Source organism: Poecilia formosa, unplaced genomic scaffold (assembly GCF_000485575.1).
Source record: "Poecilia formosa unplaced genomic scaffold, Poecilia_formosa-5.1.2 Scaffold14, whole genome shotgun sequence".
In the NCBI taxonomy this organism is placed as follows: Eukaryota; Metazoa; Chordata; class Actinopteri; order Cyprinodontiformes; family Poeciliidae; genus Poecilia; species Poecilia formosa.
This window is the reverse complement of record NW_006799953.1, coordinates 4,298,998-4,322,464: the sequence shown is the minus strand read 5'-3', so window position 1 is coordinate 4,322,464 and position 23,467 is coordinate 4,298,998. Positions and strand designations below refer to the sequence as shown.

Below are 23,467 nucleotides of genomic sequence, written 5' to 3'. Positions count from 1 at the left end.
GTTGACATTTTATATTCACATATAATCTGTATCCAGTGAGATCTGGATTAGGGGAAAATGTGCAAAACTGGTTGTAATTTACCAACAAGAACACTTTAATCTAATCTCAGCAAAAAGTGGGTCAAAGCTTTGAAAACAAATGCATTCTACATTTTGTTTTAGCTGGTAAGCATCTTTAAAAAAATATATCACTCTAACACAAAATGCCAATAAACTACCTTGAGGATGTGAGTGACACTTTTTGGAACATTTTTAACAGTTTTTTTTTTTTTTTTTTTTTGCTGTATCATAGGTATTTATTGAAAATCTTTCTTTGAATTTAGTTGTCAAATCTCGCAAGTGTTGTTCAATCGTCCAATTTTAAGAAGGCTCTCCTTTAATATTGAGCCACTTTCGACTATTTCAAAAATAAAAACAAAGCAAGCAAATATCATAGCCATGCTCTGGCATCTACAAAGAAAAAAAAAATACTTATCCATATTTTCATCTAGAAAGAGGCGACGGCAGGAGAGGAAAAGATCTGATTAATCAATATCTGTGGAGTTATCAACAAAGATGACGTAATGTGAATACCAATGGATCATTCCTGGATGGGGAGGATGCTGTGGATCTGTAACCAGGGGCCCGCTCGCTCCCAGTGTCAGGTGTGCCCACGGCCTCCCCGCTCCCGCCGGCCCACTTGGTACAGTCCACATGCGGTTCGGAGTTGTTGCCGAGGAGGTTCCACTTTTCAGCGCTCCTCAAACTGGCATGCATCCTACGCTTTGGCCAAGCAGCAGGGGACTGCACTTCTTTTGACAATGCCACTCTTTTCTGAGCGGAGGCATCTCGGACGGCAGAGCAAGAGCGCGCTCTGCTACGTTTTGTGCTTTATTTCAGGTGAGTCCGGGTTTATTTTAAGGCAGTTTATTTATTTTTATTTTATTTTTTCTTCCGGCGTACAGACAGAAGTTTTGTCAAGAAGCATCAGAGAAACCTGAGCGAACCAGCCGGTACCGACAGCCGGACGCCGCGGCGTGCTTTCGAGACGAAGTTTGTGTTTTGCGTGAGTTCAGCCGGTGTCGTTTAGAGGCTGAAACTTGGTGCCAAGTTCGCTTCGGAGGAGCGGGGAAGCGGGCAAGCGGGCTGGCATCTCCGTGGTTGGCGGTGCGAGCTGGAGAGACGGGGAACTCGGTGACACGGAGTGATTTAAACCCTCAATTAGCGAGCGAGGAGGTCACTGCGGAGCCAGTGGCAGCCATATTAGCGTCATAAAGTGTTATATTAACGTGACGTGATGCGGCGAAGCCACCTGCTTTGACAAAAGAGTTGAGGAACTTAAATTTGAGTCACCAGACAGAGACGGTGCTGATAATACAGCCTCCCACCCCCATCACACACACACACACACACACACACACAGTGGGATGAGGGTCAGCCCCCATGTGCAGCCTGAGCTCATTATGGTTTAATCAAAGAGTGGGCAGTTTACTGTCTCCACCCAGAACCACGCAAGTTTGTGCCCACTGATTCTCGTGCAGCACCAGCAACCAGAAGAGCCAGAGCTCTGGGGTTTGGGATCCAGCTTGGACTGAAAACTCGGCTCTGATCTGCCCTCAGTTCAGAACCCAGGAAGGCATAATGAATGAGACGATGTGATCCAGCAAAATGTTAGTTTCTTTCTTTTTTATGTCGGATATCGTGCAAAACTATGCACAATTCCAATAGATGTATGCACCATAGCTGGTTGCTGCACACTACCCGTTAGCTGGCTGAAAGGCACCTATGTTAGCTGTGGTCAGTGCCAGGGATAACTTAAAAAAATATTATTCTACAATCTAGAGCAGATAGCCTGACTAACTTCAAGGTTTCCACCAGAAAACTTACTAAGCCAGATGGTTAAAGCACTGGGCAGTCATTCATCCAGCGGCCCGCCGTGTTTTTGAGTAAAAAAATTTTTAATGTTGACAGGAAATTTTAAAATATCACTTATGCGTTATTGGAAATTAATATCTAAACACAAAATATAAAGTCTTAAAAAATGCAAACATTAAAAAAAAACTTAAGTAAATAAGCTATGCTTATCCTGGTGGGGGCACAAGTAAAGCCTGGTGACCCGCCAGGCTTATAACGCACTGGAGGAAACCCTGAATTTATTAGTTACCAGCTCAATATGTAGCAAAGTGATCTAATATGCAGCCCAGGATGTGGTTTCAATTAACTATTTTCCCTTTTTAGTGTTTGTTTATGAAAAGTTGTTTTGAAAGTTCAATTCTAGCTGTATGTTGAAGTGATCGATATATGTAGAGGTGTTTAAATGTTGAGTGGGGGTGGGTGAATGTTACTGATTTTATTTTTATTTTTTGTTTTTCTAGGGACAAGGACAATAGGAGAAAAAAAAAATCATAATCTTTAAATTTTTAGCCTAAACTATTTTCCAATGTTTGTCTGTAGTTGGGCTTTTGGATACGTAAAAACGTAGAATAGTATGTAAACTTGAAAATGCAGAAATAAAATGGAATCAAAGTAAAAAAAAAAAAGAAAGAAAGAAATGTTAAGAATCCTTCATCATATTCATCATGATCTGATCAATGTAAATATGTAGAGATGCAATCCACATCCCTTTAAAAACGCACAGAAACAGTCATTTTAATTTAGTCCAAAACTATTCATGCTACACTTGATGGGTGGTGAACCAAATAAAAAAAAAATGCAACAGCTTTTATATTTTAATTCCTTTACAAGTTCTGCTGCCAATCATGTAAGAGTTGAGCATCTTCTGTTTCACAGTTTCTGTTTGTGCCTCACAGGATCCTCCACTTGAGTGTTGCGGAGCGTTTCCTCTGCAGTCTGCAACGACCGCAGGCCTTTGCGTACTGTGCTTAGATAAATTTTGGTGAGGATTAGAAAAGTCACCCATATATTCTTTAGCATATTATTAATATCCTGCATATCGTCTTGTTGTTAACATGAGTCATCGTTTTGTTTCAAAGCTGTTAATGAATCCGCGGGTTCAAGTTTAGGGGCAGAGACGGCTGTTTTCGTAGGTCTAGTTAAAGTCTGCTGCACATTTCAGTGAGAGTTTTGACCTTCCGCTTGTTTTGAATGCAAAATAGATGTGCAAACCGTTTCAATTTATACAGACAAGTTGTACAGACTTTTTTCCCCTCCCGTTTCTTCCCTTTTCCCCCCTTTTTTTCCCATACAAAAACATGCACTCATCACTGTTTCCATCCTCTCTTCATTACTCTACCTTTAAGTCAAAATTCTATTAAATATTGGACTGATGACAATATGCGACTGTTCCTCAACTTGAGCTGCACAGATTTAGTGAAGAAAGTCGCATATTCATACGTTTCCTGCTCATTAAAGGCTCCATCCCTAACCTGTGGAAGTCGCTAAAGAGGGAAGATGCCTATTTTCAGTTTGAGCAACATGTTTAAAAATGAATATAAAGCAAAAAAGACAACATGGCCTGCAAAATTTATAAGATCTCTTGAAAGAGTGATGAGCAGGACCGCAAGGTGAATGTAGAATCCTATATTGACTTACACCAACCCTGAAAGAGTTTGCAAATGTTGCTTTTGCAAATGCAAAGAATCGTGAGATGAAGTAAGATTATCCAGCTGTTCTTTTGTCTTACTGTGAAACTTAATCACAAAACAATTTTAGCAACATAGTTACTTGTAGAGTCTGGGTAATCCTAAATCCTTGGATTAATTAACCTTTTTAAGGCATGGTTAATATTTTAGAAATCTTAACTTTATAAGATGTTTAGCAGAGATCTTCACAATCTTTCAATTTTTCAAGCATCTTGCAGAACATCAACATGTAAAGAAAACTTAGTTACTAACTGGTCAAGAAATTAGAAGTGACTAAACATCAGTTAATTTCATATTTGTTTATTTTACTAGCTCAGACACCAACTATAAGTTGATATTTAATTGAAGCGGACATTGGAAATGATATTTTTACTACCACAGAAGCTAAAATCTACAGTCATCCTTATTGTCTCTCTTGCACGGCTAATCGCCACCAAGGAAAATGAATGGCTCTCCTGGATTGGTTGCTTTGGAAACCCCAGCCAATAGCATCACAAGTAGCAGAGCTCACATAGGTCAACTTCCCAAAATGCATTTCTTTCAAATAGTTTATGCTCTGTGGAAGAAATCCTAATAATTATAGACAAATTTCTGTGAATAATTTGAAGATACTCTCCACAGAAAAAGTCCACAAGTTGGTGAATTAGAGAATACCGAACCGTGACTAGGCAGTGGTCCACTACATCATGAAGACTGAGTCAGTATTTTTCCACAGGTATACTCAATAAACCATTAAAACATTTCCTTAGCAGTAAGAAACTTGAAACTCTTTATATAAATTGTTCTCGGATACTTTTTTTCTCTCGTTGGAGCTATTATAAGAAATATGTTGGAAATTGGGTAACATTATCCAGACATTAACACCAAAAATCTGAGAATTAGAAAAATCCTCTTGTTTTTTTCCTTTCCTATTGATTGAAAATGTTGTTTTTAATAAAACAGCTCTAGGATTGCCTGATGTTTTACACTCGGTGAATGTTCACATTTGCTTTGCCTTCTCATGTTCTAAGGAAGTGGGCTTTACTGCCCACCTGGTCAATAATTTGACCTTAGCCGTGTTGCTTTACTCACAGCTCGGTGTGTTGCTCTAGAGTCATTCTCTGCCAAAACACAATGCCCATCTATGATGCACTTTTCTGCTGGCCAAGTCTTGTTCCTCCTTAGGGATTTGCTTCTAATTAGGCACTTTGTTCTGTTTATTACAGCCATTCATAACTCGGGTCTTGACACTTGATTTAGGTAGTGAGAAAATGCTGACTCAGAAGTGACCTAACTGTTGCCTTAACAACAAAACTGCACCTAATTTAAAAAGGTTAATTGAATCCATTTGACATTAAAAACGGATTGAGATTAGTTGGAGGCATGAGATCCGATACTCCTCCGCTGTCCTCCTTATCATTCACAACGAGCTCCGTCACTTCCACCCCTACACTATTACCACTTGTCCAGGAATCTCCACTTTCACCAAGACAAGCTGCCCTTTAGCAAGGTACACATACTAATACACTTACCGCCACATAAGTGGCGCACGTGGAGGTAATATTGACTAAAGTGAGAACAAGCCGAGTGTCCCCAAGGAGCAATTTGTCCTTGATGCCAGGACGATAATAAGTATAATCTGTTTTCTACTCTCCGTCAGTGAGACGCGGTGTGTTGAATTTGCAAACCTAACTGAACGCGTCTGGAGGTTTCTCTCTTTAGGTTATAATAAGAACTCCTCTCTCGGTCTCTGGGGGTTAGGAGGCAGGAATCACAGTCGCTGTGTCAAGATGGGAGGCACGTTGGATCAGTTGGAGGATGCTCTGATCATCATCACTCTTTTTACTGAGCTGAGGGAAACAGGGCCACGGTTATGTAAGCTTGTCATCACGTCTCCAATAAAAATTTAATTCGGTGGCTATACCTCTTCCATTTCATATTCGGTGCAGAAGAAATTCCCACTGCTGTGACGAGATTCTTGCCCCCCTCCCCAATTTCCACCATTCAGTATGGCTCATAATTGGCTTTTTGCAGAAGGAAGTGGATCACTTGCTCCGTATTGTTTTGTTGTTTCAAGCTGGATTTAGGTTTGGCATTTCTGTGCATTCACTAGCTAAACAAACGTTGTTCTGTTAGTGTCATGGAGGTATTTGGCTTAGCCCACTTGGCGAGGGACAAGCGAGATTACAGATCGGTTTACAGTCCACTACACTGGCATTTTACCATTTTTTTTTTCCATTTGTGGGGGGATGGAGGCATGTTCAACACTGTGTACTAAAGAAAGGAAATGAATATTTAAATGAACCTACCTTTAAATGCCAACGTACAAGTACATGAAAAATATAATGCATTAAAACGTATATGTGGCATAAAGCTTGAGCCGTAATCACATGAAATGCACGTAAAACATGAAGTAATAAAGCAGATTTTAGGTTTTATGGCAAAGCTGGCAGAAGTAATGTTTTCAGTCCTGATGCATATGCTGCTCCCTCTTCAGTTTCCAATTATCTGAGGGTTTAAATGGTTCAGACCAGGCCAGAAACTCTGAAATGTCTCTGTATGTCACAGCAAGTGCACGAGTTTTTTGAATATTCACTGTTTTTAACAAATATTTATTATATTGATTGTCCACCAATGGTGATAAAAATCAGTTACTTTTATTTTGACCAGCTCTGAACAGGTCAGCTTTTGAAAAATCTGATTTTTTTTCCCTCTTCTTGTTGCAAACTGATTGGATAACTCTCTTTTTGTTCTATTATAAATGGATAAAATATTTTCAACATATATTTAAAAAAAAAAGTCTGGTAAAGGTTGGATGCTCACTTTAAAACTGCTGCTACCTTCCAGGAACACGTAGCATACTTTTACTGATTAATGCCTGATGTATTTAATTGTTGAATGAGTGCAAGTCTACAGAAATGGACCAAATTATTTGTCATAAGTTTTTAAAATTTCATTGAAGAAAGGAAATCTGTATGTGAACAAGTACAAGCTGGCCTTTTAAAACGAGGCCAGAGTTCTTGTTGCAAAGTGATTTAATGCCGACGGAGAAACTTTAATCGGAAAAACTAATTGCTAACATGAACATAATGCCCTTAACACCCTTTAAACACGCTTCTTTTTAACAGTTTTGCAATAATCAGAATATTTTCTAAAACCAGTTTCACTGGCTTAAAATTTAATAGGTTCCAGAGATGTTTTGGGGTTTATAGCACCGACACAAAAATCAACAATAAAATGATGATTTGAGAGGGTTTTACTGACCACTGTGTGTACTCTGAAAGGCCAGAACATGGAGGGGCTGCGCGGATAACGACAGAGATCTTCATCGGCTTCGGTGCAGCGTGGCACTGGAAAGTATCGGGCTCTGGTATTCATGCGGTTATTACTCCGACACATCCTGTTCTCAGTAAGATGAGATTTACATCTTACTGATGTAAATCAGTAAGACCATTCCAGTCTGGGTCAGTCTAAATCAGAAATGAGATCTGCATTAAAGGAATAACAATTTCACAGCTAAGTAATGTCACACTGGCACTGCTGTTCAATTTAGCTGAGCTTCGGCAAAGGTTTTGAAGACTTCCTCAGCAGATCAGTCCGAGAGAATACACAATATTAACATTTGTAATGCCAACCGAAAGCGATTGCTACTGCTTTAAAAATAGGGATACTTGCACTTTGTGCAAGTATCCCTTTCAGGGAAATTTCCAGTGACTGTGCCAGTTTCTGAAGACCTGCTCCTTTGTAGATTGAGGTTGGTCAACGACTGAACTGTTTTTGGCAAAACAACAGAAGAATATTTGGAGTCTGTTCCCATCCGAGTGCAGCCGATTTCAATTTGCAGTGATTTTTCCTCTTGACGGCTTGTTACAATTAGGGATTTAATGAAAGACTTGAAGTGTGTGATTGTTGCTCGATGCATTTTATTATGTTAATATTCTAATTCCTGTTTTTGTATTTAAAGCTGATGTTTCTCCTCAACGCGCTCCTGCCTCTCCTCTCCCTCAGCCTTCTTTTCTTCTCTTAATGATGATGTCATCGTGTTAGCATATCACTTCCCTTCCTTCCCTTTTTTTCCCCCCTACCAGATGCAGTCTGTTCTCGTCATTTGGACTTTCCTCAGCGTAGCGTTGAGCTCCAACATTTCAGTCTCGCAGCATTTCTGCCTCGTGTAGGGAGCAGAGTGCATGGGTTGGTTATATTTGGACAAAAGACGTACACAAAGTCTGATTATAATTCCTGAATTCAGGTCAGTAGGAGGGAGACTTTTTTTGTGATTGAGAGCAATTAGTCTCCATGTAAGCTGTGGTATTTGTTCTAACCCCCAATTCTTGCTTTGGTTAAGACGTTTTTACACTGATGCCAGAATATGTCAGAGGGTTCGGACTTTAACGTCAAAAATACACTTCTCCCTGATATTTTTGACTTTTCCTTTTCAAGTATTTAAAGTATTATATTGCAGTGGTTTTGGATGAGGTTTAGTGCTCGATTCAGTACTGAATGTTTTATCTACAGTCCAAGCTTTTCTTCTCGTCATTGACTGGACAACATACATGCATGCATACACTAATTCACATAAGTTAGGTCTTTTATTATTATTTTTTTTATCATTTGTTCTCAGAGGAATGGTATGTCTTACAAATAAAAGTAAATCAATTTGTCTCTCTGATCCATATTTGAGATCTCAGGATTATTGCTTCAATGACCAGCACTTTATTTTGTTTTGTAGATGACTTTATAAAGATCTACCATTCCAAGTTTCAGCTGGTGTAGCTGGCTAAACTATAAATGAAAATGCTTCATATTGTTTTACGTTTGTGGAAAAAATACTTCAGAAGAATAGCTCAAAAGTTAATTTTTTTTATTATTTTGTTGTGCACTATGTCGAGGTGTTTTTTTCAGCCACAGCACAGATGACCTGAAGAAAGTCCCACTCAGGTGCCCATTACCAGTACAACGAAATGAGACCGTTGAGAAATTTGTTAGGAAACGTATTGTTGGAGAAAACTAAAAGTTTCTCATTCAGGATGAGTTATGCAGCTATAGTCATAAATGGGTTTTCACCAGTCCTGTTCATTTTCATCCCAGCAGGTAAGAACGTTTTTAATCGCCCAGGTGTATTGTGGCTGTTGCCTTTTAAATACTCTCATCTTTGGTAAAAGGAAAAAAAAAAAAACGTACTGCAGCCTTTTCTGCTGCCATTTTCTAAGTCGGTGAAATATTACACATTTTAGGGAACAAAAAAATAAATACTACCGTGGTCCTGCTAAGTTCTTGAAGTCGGTTCAAAGAAATAAAATTTACAGAAGTTTAAGACTTAATTGTCCAGGATTTGGGCATCCTGACATTAATCTGTTTCTGAGAGCTATTTGTTTATGCAAGGGTTAATCAATTTAAATCGTTTTTATCAAACTCTATGGATCGTCTTCCAAAACAAATACATAAATCTAAGGGGAAGCTTTCAAATGTCAATAAAATTAAACGGTGAACTTTCATTTTGATTGAGGATGTGAAAAACACTTTACGAAATTCCTTCATGTTCTTTTTAAAAAAAAAAAAAGTATATTCCTGAATTGCGGTTAATTATTAAAGTTTCTAAGCCTTTTGTGATGGACGTTGTTGCGGCTAACTTGCCTTTTGGGTCCTCTTGGCAGGTGCTGTGTGCAGTCAGGTGGTGGTGCCTCAGAGAGTGAGTGCCGTGCTGGGAAAGAATGTGACTTTAGACTGCCGGGTGGAGGTTGGCACAAACCTGACTCTGACTCAGAGTTCCTGGGAGCGCCGCCTGCCTTCAGGCTCCGTAACCGTGGCGGTGTACAACCCCGAGCTTGGCACCTTCATCCCGCCGGAGTACATCAACCGCTTGCATTTCCGGTCGCCGTCCTCTCGCGATGCCACCATCGTGCTGGAAAACGTGGGCTTCTCAGACGTGGGGATCTACACCTGTAAGGTGGCTACGTTTCCTCTGGGAAACACGCAGGCCTCTACCACCATCAGCGTGCTTGGTACGTATCGTAACGTTAAGTCCTATGTTCTGTAGACTCCGTCACACGTGTCTGACACTCTTTATTAGCCGGTGCCGTATTGTTCCACATTCTATGAATAATTTAACGAATAAACAGCAGCAGTTTGGGAAAGATTGCTTCGCCACCTCTGTTAATTCCTGACTTTAGGATTTCCATTTTAACCCAATTTAATTTGGGTTTTGGACGTCTCGTTCCAATCCCAAATATGTGATTAAGTTCCTAATGCATTTTTAAATAGTTGGTATTGGAGTCGCTGACAAGCTCAACTCCTCATATCTGTAGTTGATGGAAAGTCATTTTTATGCCTGCTGCACCCTCGGTGAGCCCTGCAGTCAGCAGGTTTTAAAAATCACAGGAAAATCTCCTTTTCTTTTCTGCACAGCTTCCAGAACTGCATCCCATGCCGTTCTCTTAACTTTTGTAGTTTCCTAGGGAACAGACAAAAGTTATGTCAAGACTGATGCCAACTTTTAAACTGATTTTCCCTTAAGGACGCTCCAGTTCTCTAAAGAATAAAGATTGACGACTCAATGTGTAAATCTGAAAGGCTCCATTTGTTTTAAAAGAGGATATTTCCATGTAAATGTAACCAGTTCAGTGATGCACAAAGTTGTTGGCTTTATGGTTCAGTATTTAAGACAAAGTGAATCAAATGTTAACAATCTCAGTTTGAATCTTTGTGTGACTGAAACATTTCTGAATGTTTGGACTGCGGGATGAGGCCGCATTCATCTGATCAGAACTTTTCACAGTTGCTCTATAGAGAAAATGACGACCAGTGGACAAAATGACAGAACGGCTCAGGAATCCGCAAAATAACTGCGCGCCAAATTTCCACATTCCTCATGGAGTTACATCTGTACATGATGCCTGGCCAATCAGATTGACTCTCAAAGTGCTTGCACATTTTGAAGCACACAAGAGTTGACAAACGAGCAACAGAGGAGAAAAGAAACTAAGAGTTTCCTTTTATGCAGGAAGTGATAGATTTCTAAAAATCACAACAGTTGGAGCCAATTAAATGCATTTTAAGTAAAATGAGTTTTTAAATGGTTTGCATGGACTAGGGTTGACATCTTTATGTAGCTTTCTTTTCAGAGCATATTTAGCAAGACGTCTTCGGAGTAAGTCACCTACCTGTAAAACATTTTCTTTTTTCCCATAACTCCTTGCTTCTAAGGGAAAACCTCAAGAGCAAAGACAGAGGAACAGAAATCCTGCCGCTCAGGAAGCTCCAGTTTAGTCGGGGTCTACTACCGATCCGGGCATCAGTCATTTGTTCAGGTTGTGAGCAATAACAAGTTCAAGGGCTGTGTTTTCAATTTTGCTGAGGAGACTACCCATTTTTCATTTGGGCCAGAAGTTGTCACTGCACAGAGACGCCACGTGTGCATCCACCTTGTGCGTTTTTTTACCAAACGCATCATAAAGGGGGATGGAGACGCCTATTAAAGCTGTTATTGTTTTGTGTGGTGGAATGTATGAAGGATTGAAGTTGATAGTTCAGTAATGACAAAAGTAAAATAAACGGCATAATAAAGCCTTGATGCTGTTGGTAGAATTGGTTTTATTTAGTTTTTTCTCTGGCCGTGTGTTAAACAGTGGAGCCAAAGGTCTACGTTTCCGCCGGCTCGGCCGCTCTGATCGACGGGGGCAACGACACCGTGGTGGCCACCTGCATCGCCGAGCGAGCTCGGCCCCCTGCTGAGGTGTCTTGGGAGTCCAACCTTTTCGGCCAGTCAGAGGTGCAGCTGTTTGACGACGTCAACGGCACGACCAGCACACAGGTGCGCTACATCTGGCAGCCGACGCGCCACGTCCAGGGCCACGCGCTGACCTGCGTGGTGCGTCACCCGGCGCTCCAGAGTGACTTCAGGATCCCCTACCAGCTCAACGTGCATTGTAGGTTTCCATACAATCGTCTGGATTAAGACGGATACTATTAATGTAAAACTGTCATTACTGGGTTGAGAAGCTACAATTCAGCAAGTACTGCAACAGCTTTGTTTTCCTTTTTTGCTTTCTGACTAAGCAGTTTTTCTCTTTTTATCCTCACTGTTAATGTTGTCGGCATAATTTAAACTAGCAATTCATTAAGTCTAATATTTTGAATTTTTAGACACCTGGGCAAGATGACAACATTGTATAGAATGGAGCACCCAAACGGGGACTTTATGCTAATTTTGAATGGGAAAACCTCAGCAATCTCAGCTTCAGAGTTATCATCACAGCATATCAGAAATGGTTCTTATGTTTTAAAATTGATATCAAAACCATGCTAATATATTTTGCTCAAAAACTGTGGAAATTATTGAACAAAGTTGTGATTTAAACATGTTTTCCTCTCGCTGCAGTTGCTCCTGATATATCCGTTGTGGGGTATGACGGGGACTGGTATGTGGGCCGAGAGAACGTTCAAATGACGTGCAAAGCCAACGCCAACCCACTGGCTCATCACTTCAGATGGATCAGGTGTGTGTTTCTGTTTAAACTCAATAAGCTTTTTTTTTTTTTTCCTGGCCCAATGTAAGGAAATCTAAATCTTTCCATCTTTTAGCACAAGATTTAGTTGCACTTTGTGGCGTTTCTGCAAATGCTCTCAACTCTGCTGACAGTTTCCTTCTATGCTCCTTTTAGTCCTGTATGTTTCATAAGCGTAACCTTAAATGTAGAGCCTTTGTAGGATGTTGAGGTTAAGTAAGTTGGTTCAAAATGACAGCCAACACAGGAAAGCATTCACTTACAAAGAGCAGAACGTCAGCTGTTGCATCAATTCCCATCTAAAGGCTTTACTGAAGAGTTTTGTATGAAAGTGTAGCATAAAAAAACGTCTTTTAGTTTTCAGACATCAAAGATGCCGTCTCAGACAGCGAATGGAGAAAATAAGTTTGAAATTTTGCACTAAAACTCTAACCTGTTTACAATCGTAAAGGAACAAATCTGTGTCTATTCTGACATAAATATTACCAGTTACTTTACCTGCAGTAGATAACTTTTGGGGTACAAAGATGAAACCCAGCCACACAATTATGCTAAGATTGAATTTAGTGATATTAATGTTGATTTTAAAGTGTTCGTATAGAATATTTAGAGTGAGCTTTGGTGGCTGTCCAGACTTATTCCTGTTTGCAGAATGGACAGATGAGATACTGGTTCCCAGTCAAAACAAAGTGGAAGGAAAACATTTTTAAAAATAACTGAATCCAGAAGTCTGTGTGCATTTACTCTATGCCTTCCTTTTACAATATCTGTGAATAAAATCTGGGATCTCTTGACGGGACCTGAACAGACATTGAGAGCAGAATGGATCTAAATCCAAATGGGAATCAATGTTCAGATGTAACAAACGGGATCTGAAGAGTATGCACTACGTTGTCCATCAAATAAAATCCCAGGAAGTTGTTTCTGGTTTTAATTTGATGTGGAAAAACTTCAAGTTGTCTGTTCTTTTGTGAATGGCCTCCTGGATGAGGCTCATGCTGCTGCTTGGAATCCTTACTATAGCGTGATTCAGATTTCCTGGTGGGGTGTAGATGAAAGCGGTGCTTAGGCTCAAAGTAACTTGCGTCTCCTAAAAGTGAGCTCACTGTGTCTGACAACAAACAGAGCCTGGTCTCTATTCTTGGCAGGCCTCTGCTTACTGCAGGGAGGTGCCTCCAAAATGCATAAAAGCGATATAAAACTTCTCTTAAATGCAAACGACAGAAACATGCGTTCATGTTTTTTAATTAAATATGGTTATTGCGCGTCTTGTCTTCTCGTGGTGCCCTGGGCAACAGCCCTCGTGACTCGTATTAAAACCTGCCACTGCCTCAAAGCAAATTAAAGCTGCTGTACGTAACTTTTATTAAAAAAATAAGTTTTAACATGTTGAAACTATCCCCATGTCGTGATGGTATAATACGAGACAGATAATCTGTGAAAAGATCAATATACTCCACCTCCACCCTGTGCCGTCTGAAGAAATGCACCGCTCCCTGTCACAAACAGTCGGATCCAGGAGGACTGTCTCAGTGCTGTCAATCAACCTCATGAACTCGCTTCTCAATGTGCTAACGGCGGAGAAACAACTCATCGTTACAGGAAAACTGCTTACGTCGGTGGCTACGCTAACTAGCTTGAGCATTTGTGACACTGACGCTGCTGATGGAGAGAAGCTGTAGCGTAGCAGAGAGGTGGGGTGTGAGCAGCGTGCACATTGTCATGATTGACAGCGCTATGACTCTCCTCCTGGAAGAAGTCAGAGGAGCCCCATTTAATTTTTTTTTTTTTTTTCAGATTATGTTTCATATTCTACAGTCACAACATAGTGACAGTTTCAACAGATATGTAAAAAAAATAGATTTTCCATAAAAGTTGCACAGTGCAGTTTTTACAAGCTACATAAACCTATAAAATGCTTCTTCAGATCAGCTGTTATTACTAGTTTCTGCTGGTGGTTTGTTTCCGGCTCGTCTCTGATGTTCTTCCCTTCTGTGTGCGTTTTGCAGATTGGACAGTGAAATGCCAGACGGCGTGGAAACGAGGAACAGCACGTTGCTTTTCCTGCGTCCCCTTCATCGGAATGACTCTGGCGTTTACAGGTGCGAGGTTGCCAACGACATTAACCTCCGCAGTCGAGATGTGCGCATCCTCATACAAGGTGAGCCGAGTTTATAGACGGGAACACAGCTGACTCCCAGGAAGCTCTGTGCATGCGTGTTCGTCATTGAGGGCATGACACTGACCTTGTCCTTCGAGCTGAAATGTGACACTGTGCCACTCTGAAGCTTTGTGTACAAACTGAACGTATGAAGCAGTCTGTGATACGGTGTGCTGGAAATGATCTCAGATTTGGACCTAGCTGCATGCAGATTAGCCGTGATTCGCATGAGGCCTCCAGATGTTCAAACAGGGAGTCCCTAGGTCAAACAGCTGCCATTACTTAATTCCTCTTAAAGACCACAGTGCACTGCTTTTCTGCTCTGTCCTGTTGACTTGATGCTGAGGTATGTCATATCTCTGATGTGCATTGTGAGCATGCTCCTCTGGCCTCTCCAAGTCTCTCTCGCCTGTGGAAACTCTCGTCTTGAATGAATCTCAAAGCTGTGATTATTATGTTTTTTTTTTTTCCTTTTTAAGTTTCTTTCCTTCTTGTGTTTCTTTTATTTCTGCATGTGTCATGCAAGTAAGAAGCAAAAGCCTGCAGCCTCACTGTGAGATGATGTCCCAGATTCATAAAACATTAACTAGTCCTTTTCAACTCTTATTTATTATTTATCATCCATATTTCATTTTCCTTTGAGAGGACCTGTATGTGCGTGTTTTGTGTGTGCACGTGTCGGTGTTCCCTTCGCTGTATGTGTCGTTGTGGGTTTGCTCGTCTCGTTGTAGAGTTTACGCTCTTGAAGACAACAAACCTCTGGGTTCATGTTTCAGGTTTCTAAGCTGGGAGTCTTTGCCTCACATTTGGCCCTGCGCTGAAGTTACAGTATCAAAGTGATTTTTTTTTTTTCTTTCCATTACTTTAGCTGCTTGTGATTATAGCCTTTGGGTTGCCTGTCTGTGGGTATAACCACTAACCTACTTTCCATAAGGAGGGTTTTCTCCGGTGTGGGGAAAGTATACACACAAAATAGGGGCTTGAAAATAATTACATGTGTGCGCTCATGATTAGATATCCAGGTGCAAGGGATGACCCTTACTAGCCTTTTTAAGTATAGTAAAAGTATTTTATTTTTAAATAATGTTTTTTGTGGTTTATTTTTTTGTAATACTCCTTTGTGTAACAGTTTGTAAATCTTTAAATTTCTCTAGTTTGTGACTCTTTGTCTCATAGTACCTCTAACCTGGAGCCATTGGTGCTAGAGGGAGAGCAGCATTAATATAATGTTGTTGGAAAGGAACGTCGAATAAAGGGAATAACAGTTTGGTTTGCTTTTCTCTGCAGACGTAGCCAGAATTTGGCCAGTGATCATTCAACTCATTTCCAGCTTGACTGGATCTGACTAGTGGCCAGCCGGTCAAAAAAAAAAAACGTAAAAATCCCAAAACGTTTTGACGAGTCAGCACAATGCATTTACTAATAACACTCTTCAGTGTGAATGCTGTTCCTGAGTGAAGACTCAAACTCATGTTCAGAGTCTCTAAGGTTGCATGTAGGAAATTGGACTGGAAACGTAATTGTGTAAATTTAAAGCAGAACACTGCAATAATGGTGTTAATTACAATCAACCTACTTTTGTTTTTGACTCTTAACCACTCTTTTTTTTTTTTATCTTTAGCATCTCAACCTCTAAAATTGTGCCTAAAATTTGAACCAAAAGGCGAAATACATTATTGGTTTGCATAATTTAACGGTCCAGGAAAACACTGGACGCCGGCAAGCAGCCGGTTGTGGTTGCGACGTCACACACATTGATATTGCAAAGCATATTGCCATTCGGTGTACTGTGCAGCCCGAGTAGGAAGCTATTTAAAACTGAACAGCATTTTCTATTTTCTGCTGTTCATTCAGAGCTAAACTTTAGTGAGCGCTGGTCATTTCGCTCCTTCATCATTTCATGCTTTTGCAGTTTTAGCAGTTCTGCTCCCGTAAAGGAGCAGTCTACCATAGGACATAGATCCATACTTACCTAGGGGATGTTTTGTTGAATTGGCAAAAAAGCAATCTGAGCCACAGTCGACTTCAGGGGATATTAGAAAAGGCTGAATGCATTACAGTCTTTCTTTGGAGGGTTCGACCTCTTTTACGGGACATGCTGGGTTTAGAAATATTACCAAAGTTTTAGAAATATCAGGTCTGCATCATCTGGAAAGGGAATGCTGTACTAAACATGCTAACTATATAACTTTTGAAATAATCTTTTGGCTGTGCAGTGGCAGAGAGGTTAGTATGTCGTCTTGCATAAGAAGCTCCTGTGTTTGGATCCTGTTTCTGTTCTCTCTGCGGTTTCTCTCCTGGTACTCTAGCTTTCTTCTTACAGTTCAAAACCACGGATAGATATCTGTCTATGTAAATAGCTGGTTGCCAAGGCGACCTGCAGCACAGCACGCCAAATGATTTAACTGAAACTTTCAAGATTTATGGTTAAATAGTGTTATCAAACATTAGCTGTGACCTTCTTCCAGCAGCTGCTAGCAGCAGCAGCAGCATGTTCAGTACCTCCATGGAGACGCCAGGAGTTTTTGATTAACGGCTTAAGTAAGAGAAAGTGTTTTAGGAGAGAGCAGTTTCTTTCCTCTGTCGCTTTTTAGTGCCTTTTAGTGAATAATCAGGCTGTGAAGAGCCTGAAATCAAAGCAATAGGATGTTTTATAACTCAGACTATTGTTTTAGAGGATGCAGGATTTATATGGGGAAAGTGCTCAAGCCGTTATATAAATAACATTCCCGCCTGCTGACAGTTCAGCAACAGATGACGAGGAATTTCCAGAGACGTCCGACACAGAAAATATGGCTTTAAAATGTGAATGTTTTTATTTGCGTGCTGAGCATCCACTTGATGGCCCTAAAGTTGACTGAGCTCTGTATTGCAGGAAAAAGGAAATGGTGCTAGTCCTCCCTTTTTTTTAATTTATTTATTTTCTTTTGTGCAAAAATCACATCCAAGCTCATTCATTCTTTTTTTGCGTGACAGCATAAAATGTTCTTTAAGACAACACATTTTAAAAACCATTAATTGTGAATTATTGTTGGAAGACAAAAGCTGCAACTCTACTGAACTGTGAATTTTGTGAACATTTCCACTCATGTAGAGAAAAATTTGTCCTTCAAACAGACCAAGGAGAAAGATGATGCGACAGCCACTGCTGGCATTTCAGGGTGTTGATGTTTTTAATTTTAGTGATGAAAATAACTTATGACTTTTCCATTATAAACTTGGTTTTTTTTTTTAAGTACTTCTGAAAGGTTGCTGACTATAAACCAAAACTTTGCTGTACTCAATTCAATCTTCCTGTTATCTGCTAAAGTCGGATCGGGGGCGATGTTCACCAAAACGCCCCACTGCAAGATATAAATTTACATCCGGTGGCAGACGGCTACAAAACAACCAAAACGGAAATGTAGGGAATAGTGAAGGAGCAACATGACCAGCAATTCTTGTTCAGCTCGCTATTGAACATCCAAAAATGTTCCTTATTCTAAATGGCAGCTTTTTTTGGTTTTCTACAAATTTGTTAAAAAAATAAAACAACAAAAAAATGCACTGAAAATGAAAATGCCTCGATCTGAGTCTAGTTCCTACAGTAACAACTTCCACACTGAAGAGAGGCGTTACTGCAGCCTGGTAGTAAAGTATGGTGCAACCAATAATTGGAAAAATCGATCTATTGATGCTGGCTGGTTAAGATAAGTTATTTTCAACACGGATCTACTAATTAGTTTTTTTACAACGACTTTCTTCATCTTCTCACAAAGTCGATGACCTTGATTTGAAGTAAAGCCCAGAAAACGAAGCTTAAGACAGAAGTACATCGTTTGGTGTCTCGTTGTTCCCAAACTCCTAACTTTCTCGCAGCTTTAGAAACCCGTGGCCACTATAAGCATATAGACCTTAGATTAGTTGATTATCTGTCCCTTCTTAGTGAAATGCTGATGTAGATGCCATTGACATTTTCTGCTTCTGTCTGTTCATCTCTCCCCTTTCGCCCTCCATCCCCCTCTCACCCTGTTCCCCTCCATTAGATCCTCCTACCATGCCTTCCACCATTACCGCTCCTGTCCTAACCGGCTCTTCCTCCTCCACCTTTGTGGTCGATAAGGGCCACGTCCTCCTGAGCTCCCCCACACTTGAAGCCCTGCCCGAAAGTAATCTTGGTTCCATAGTGGGTGGAGCCGTGGGCGGGGCCTTGTCCCTGCTTCTGGTGTTGTCTGTGGTCGGCGTGTGTTACCTACGGAAACCGCAGACTTTTCACGGCAGCTACTACGCCAAGCAGAACCACGGCACTGCTGATCTGCAGAAGGCCGCCGGGCAACACGAGCTGCGGCCCACGAAGGCTGGCGGCGGCGCTAGCACCCGGGATCATGACCGGGAGGAGTGGGGCGACCGCGAGCTCAAGCACGAACGAGACCAGCATCGCTATAACGAGTACAACGGGGAAAAGTATCCCGTTAACGGCTACACGAGGGCCATGAGGGAGAGCGGCCGCCTCAACCAGCAACAGACTCCCCGTCAGGAACACGCACAGTTTTCTAGTCCACAGCGGCCCAGGTGCGCCAGATACCCTCACCCACCTAAACGGCAGGGAAACGGCTCCCCCTACCTGTCGGATGACTGCTATGACAGCGGGGCCGACGGCGATTACGTGTCGCACACAGACGGCTCGCTCATCTCACGTAGAGAGTGGTACGTTTGATAAGCTGGATGGTTCTGCAGGAGCAGAAATGCAACTAAGGTTTTGTTTATGAAGAAAACACCTTATTGTATGTGTACACACACCTCAGTTCTAGTTCTCTGCAGCTGGTTTGTTTTCAACTCTTTGGGACTGGATGGTTTGGACGTGGAAACACTGGGAACTCTTCAGTCAGTGTAACATCTTGGTACCTTTATCTGTAAAGAAATGAAGTGTGTGCTGTTGCTGCCTTACTACATGGACTGCCACAGTTGATTTAGCATGAATGTCTTTTGAGTTGAAGCCCTGGTGGCTCCTGATAGGTGGCTGCAACAACAATCAAATTATGTTTCAAGCTTTTTCCAGCTGATCATTTCATGCCAACTTTACCAGACTCTGTTGGTTAAAAATGACTCATTTGTTTTGTTAAAATTATCCCAAGAAAATGAGTTGCTTGCAAAGTTCTGTAGCTTCTTGTAAATACATTACTTTAAGTTTCATCTTTATGTTTTGCAAAGATGCTTGATTGAGATTGAAGTACAACATCAGTGAAGCCCTGTAGATAGCTGAACAGTCATTGCTAAAATGTTTCATTTGGTTTAAAATCATTTGGCTGCTGTGAAATTTTTAGTTACGAAATGTTTACTCAAATTAGGTTGTCATGTACTTTGTTTATGATATGAGTATTTATGGAGGAGATTCAGAATTTTGCATGGCTCGCCAACCATTTGGTATCTCTTTCTGAGCTGAACGGGTCGGTTGAGCCGATGTGGGACGTACCTAACTTGTTAGCTTTGTCGTGTTTGCACCTGTTTACAAAACCACTAATATTTTCCCTCTGTTTTAAACCAACTTGCAGGATTTAAGCAAATAATTTCCTGCACAGGAAGTTCGTTATGCACTAGATTTGTCTCCGTTAACGAATCTGATGGCTTTTGAACTTTAACAGCCATGAAGTGTATTGCACTGCCTGTCCCACAAAACTCAATGACTCATTACACTAATTAGTTTTCATTTGGTCTGCTCTTATGTAAATCACGAGGTAAAAATGTAGGACATAACATGGCTGTAAATGAACTTAAGGAACATTCATCCTGAACTGATGCAGGACAACTTTCGTTTTTCGTTGATCATTAATCCGATGCCATAAAACGAAATAGCAGGGAAATTACTTCCATGATATTTTTAGCTTTTTCTGGGAAAAGTTCCAGGTTAGTTATCCTCATCAGTTAGCCAAGCATGTTCACAGTATCCTGCCGCCTTTTTGTATAATGATGGCTCTGTTTAAGAGTTTGGTCGCTGGCATCAAAAGCATGCTATCAGCAGGATATTGTTTGAAGCAGGCTACTGCAAGGCAACCACCACACGCTGGCCTCCTCATCAAAAACTGCTTTGTTGCATAATTAATTTAGATTTTTCACATTTCATTTTTCTTTTTTTTTTTTCTTTTTTTTTTGTCGTAACACTTTTCCACACAAACCACCAACAGTTTTCTTTTCTCCTGTCTGAACAATTTTACATCACGTGTTGCAGATGCAAGCAGAGGCAGTAATAGATGGTGGTAGTTCTGTAACATTCATTCATCCATAGAGCAGAAAAACTTAAACAATGTAGATGCATCAGGTCTGTTTCTCACCTGACTATCGGCACTTTTACTCTTTCACTGCACAGAGACAGAAAATAGTCAGTTGCACTCGTAAAACTGAAACTACAAAAAAAATATAACGCTTGAAAATAACACTTTGTTTTTTGTAAATTTACTTGCCAGTTTATACTCTTGAACATGAGTACTGTGACTTATTTTTATTTTTTGTTTTGTTTTTGTACTTGTCAGTGTTATTGGGCTTCACAGCTCCAGTAGTTCAGGTCTCAAACATTCACAAATTAATGTGATGTAAAGTTTTTGTACGCAAAAGAAAAAGCAAAAAAACAAAACAAAAACGGTATCCTGGCACTTGTACCCATTTACTTGACCACATGGAGGAAATCCAAATATTTTTCTTTTCATGTACACTAATTATGAATAAATGCCAACTTTATTAGTATGATCACACCTTTACGGCGCGAGCTGCCAGATGCCGACTCTGTCGAACTTGTATTTAGAAGTAGGGAAGCATTGCCTCACATAAATAACAGTATCATCAGCGTATATAGATAAAATGTATCACTGTTGTGTACAGGGTAGACTAAAATAGAAGAGATGCTTTATTATCAGAGTAACGGTTGTTAAAATGGGAAAAAAAAGTGTATTACAAATTACTTGTCTGGTTGTGAATTTTGTGCAGTGACTAGGCTGCTGAGAGCGAGAAAACGACCACTTACTGTTGTCAGCAAAGTAGTAGTATTACAATTTATAGAAAGAAGGTGCACACTTTCATAATACCAGAAAAAAAAACTTGATCTCTGCTTATATAAAAAAAAAAAACTTGAGGTAAAAATTCCCATTAAGTTTGCTGCTGCTATGTTAAATCTATTTGAAATGTTTTTTTGTTTTTTTTTATTGATTTTTTTGATAAATCAGTCCTTATCTTTCACAATTGTCCAACTAAACAGAAATGTATGCTGTAAAGACGATTTCAGCTGCCGGGTTAAACGGCCACTTCTCCCTATTGGATTCGTATTGCGTACATGTGGAAAACAGGAAGCACGGCACTCTGAACCCTACTTGTGCTCGCTCCTATGCACTGAGGAGGAGATTCCTTTAATCGATACGTTTTCAGCTCGGCTCCTCTGTTTCCAGCTCCACGCCTGGATCGATGAAGTTCTTTTGTAACCGAAGTTTTGTATCCAGATCATCAGTAACCTCACCTAAGTTGAGAAATACAACTAGTGCCTTAGATACTTTTTTTTGTTTGTTTGGTTGTTTGTTGCTTATGATGGATGTGACGTATTTTCTCTGAATTGTATTTGATTTTGATTTCACTTAGTGCCAGGAGGAATTCTTAGTGCCATATTCACCCAGACGGAGGATGTTGGTTGTATATTTGCAAACCTAGAGGCATTAAAAAAAAAAACACTCAGTAAAAGCTTTGAATGAATTTTCCTGTGAAATGAGAGATCTGTAAAGGGGGTTGGTCTATGTAATGTCACCATTGTTTAAAAAAAAAAAAAATCTTCAGTGTCACATTAATTTAAAAGAAAAAACTTTTTTTCTTTTTTGTATATACAGCAGAAAATGTAAGATTGTGGGAAGGAAAAAAAAAAGTCATTGAAAGCAGTGGAGCATTATTTTGTCAATCCTTTTGAGAAACTATTGTTCAATAAAGCACCTTAGCACCTGTGAGTTTCTTCTTCTTCTCTCTGGAGTGTTTTCAGCTTGCCATTACTCAGACTGCTCAGACTCAGCCTCTTTGTTCATCTATAAATGACATCATCTCAAGCTCCCCAACGCATACTGCTGCATAACTCCCCCACCCCAGCCCCACCCCCTCCAAAAAAGAAAAAAAAGAGAGAAAAATCCAGCGTGTGTATTTGGGACGCTCCACATGATGTAATTCGGAAGCCTTTTTTTTTTTTCTTCTTCTTCCTCCTCCTCCTCTCTCACTTCATCTACTTCATCTCATCTTTGTTTCTATTTAGGCTGAGGATTTATAGTTTTTCCTGTACTGCTGAGCTGTCGGTCTCTGGTATTTCTGTGGTCAGTGTAGACCCTCCTAACGCTCGCCCCTCTCCCCTCCATCAGTTCCCCGCTTGCTTCGTCTCAGGACAGGGAGGCCTTTGCTCCTCTCCTCTCCTCCGCCCCGCTGTCTTTCTCCCGACGTCTGCCAGCTGGTAAAATTAAACGCTGAGTGTTTCCGACTGGCCCAAAGTCCCCACTCTCCAGCCCATTGACTGTCCCCATGGCAACAAGCTCATCTGGAGCTGCTGATGGAGGCTGTTGTCCGTACCTGGCCACAGAAAGTGGTGGGAGAGGGGCCTGCCGCGGAGCGGAGAGGTTAAATGGGGGGGACAAAAACTGGAGAGAATTAGATGCTCGTTGTGAAAATCTTCCATTTATTCCCCCCCGCCCGCCACTCGGAGGGTAGAAACCACACCGCCGTGTGACCTTGACTCTTCAAAGGTCACACTTCAAAAGTCTTCATTTCAGCCGACCTGTCCGGCCGCGGAAGGGTTTCCGTCTCGGCCGCGGCGGTCGTCACTCTGACCTCAAAGTAGGGCAGGCTCGCACTCCGTCTCGATCTGAAAATAAAATGCCGGAGCAGCTCGGTAGCTGTAATGATGTCAGCCGGCAACGCTCTGAGTTTGTTTTGAGACACTTGTGTAGAAGATCAGCAGATTTGCTTTTCGCCTGCGACACAACAGTTTCCAAGGATACTTTTCACGACACACAAAGGGACTAAGCGAACGTCTCAGCCGGCACAGAGGGATGCAGCGCTGACAAGAGCGCGTGTGAGGGAGAGGCTTTGGTATCATCTCCCCCCAGCACCCTGAAAGAGGTGGGCGCAAATACGAACCCATTATTAAAACTTTCCGCCCCTATCTCCGGCCTCTGTCCCCCCGCCAGGTCAGGCCTGCTCATCGTAGGAGAAATAAAAACACGTTTACTCTTGCTTAGGCCTCTTTGGTTAAT

The 23,467-nt window shown here is 40.9% G+C and overlaps 1 protein-coding gene across 2 annotated transcripts in view; it reads left to right on the top strand.

The window, feature by feature from the left end:
- Positions 1-619: 619 nt before the first annotated feature.
- The window catches only part of nectin3b (nectin cell adhesion molecule 3b), a 41,093-nt gene continuing 18,245 nt past the window's right edge, over positions 620-23,467 (top strand). The window contains exons 1-6 of one of the 2 annotated variants that reach the window (XM_016668366.1): positions 622-879; positions 9,215-9,562; positions 11,186-11,485; positions 11,938-12,055; positions 14,074-14,225; positions 18,251-22,180. In XM_016668366.1, the coding sequence (XP_016523852.1) occupies positions 801-879; positions 9,215-9,562; positions 11,186-11,485; positions 11,938-12,055; positions 14,074-14,225; positions 18,251-18,921 (1,668 nt within the window). In that variant the 5' untranslated portion in view covers positions 622-800 and the 3' untranslated portion in view covers positions 18,922-22,180. Of the gene's footprint in view, positions 880-9,214; positions 9,563-11,185; positions 11,486-11,937; positions 12,056-14,073; positions 14,226-18,250; positions 22,181-23,467 lie in introns of those variants that run through there. The other variant, XM_016668367.1, reaches the window with a different exon arrangement.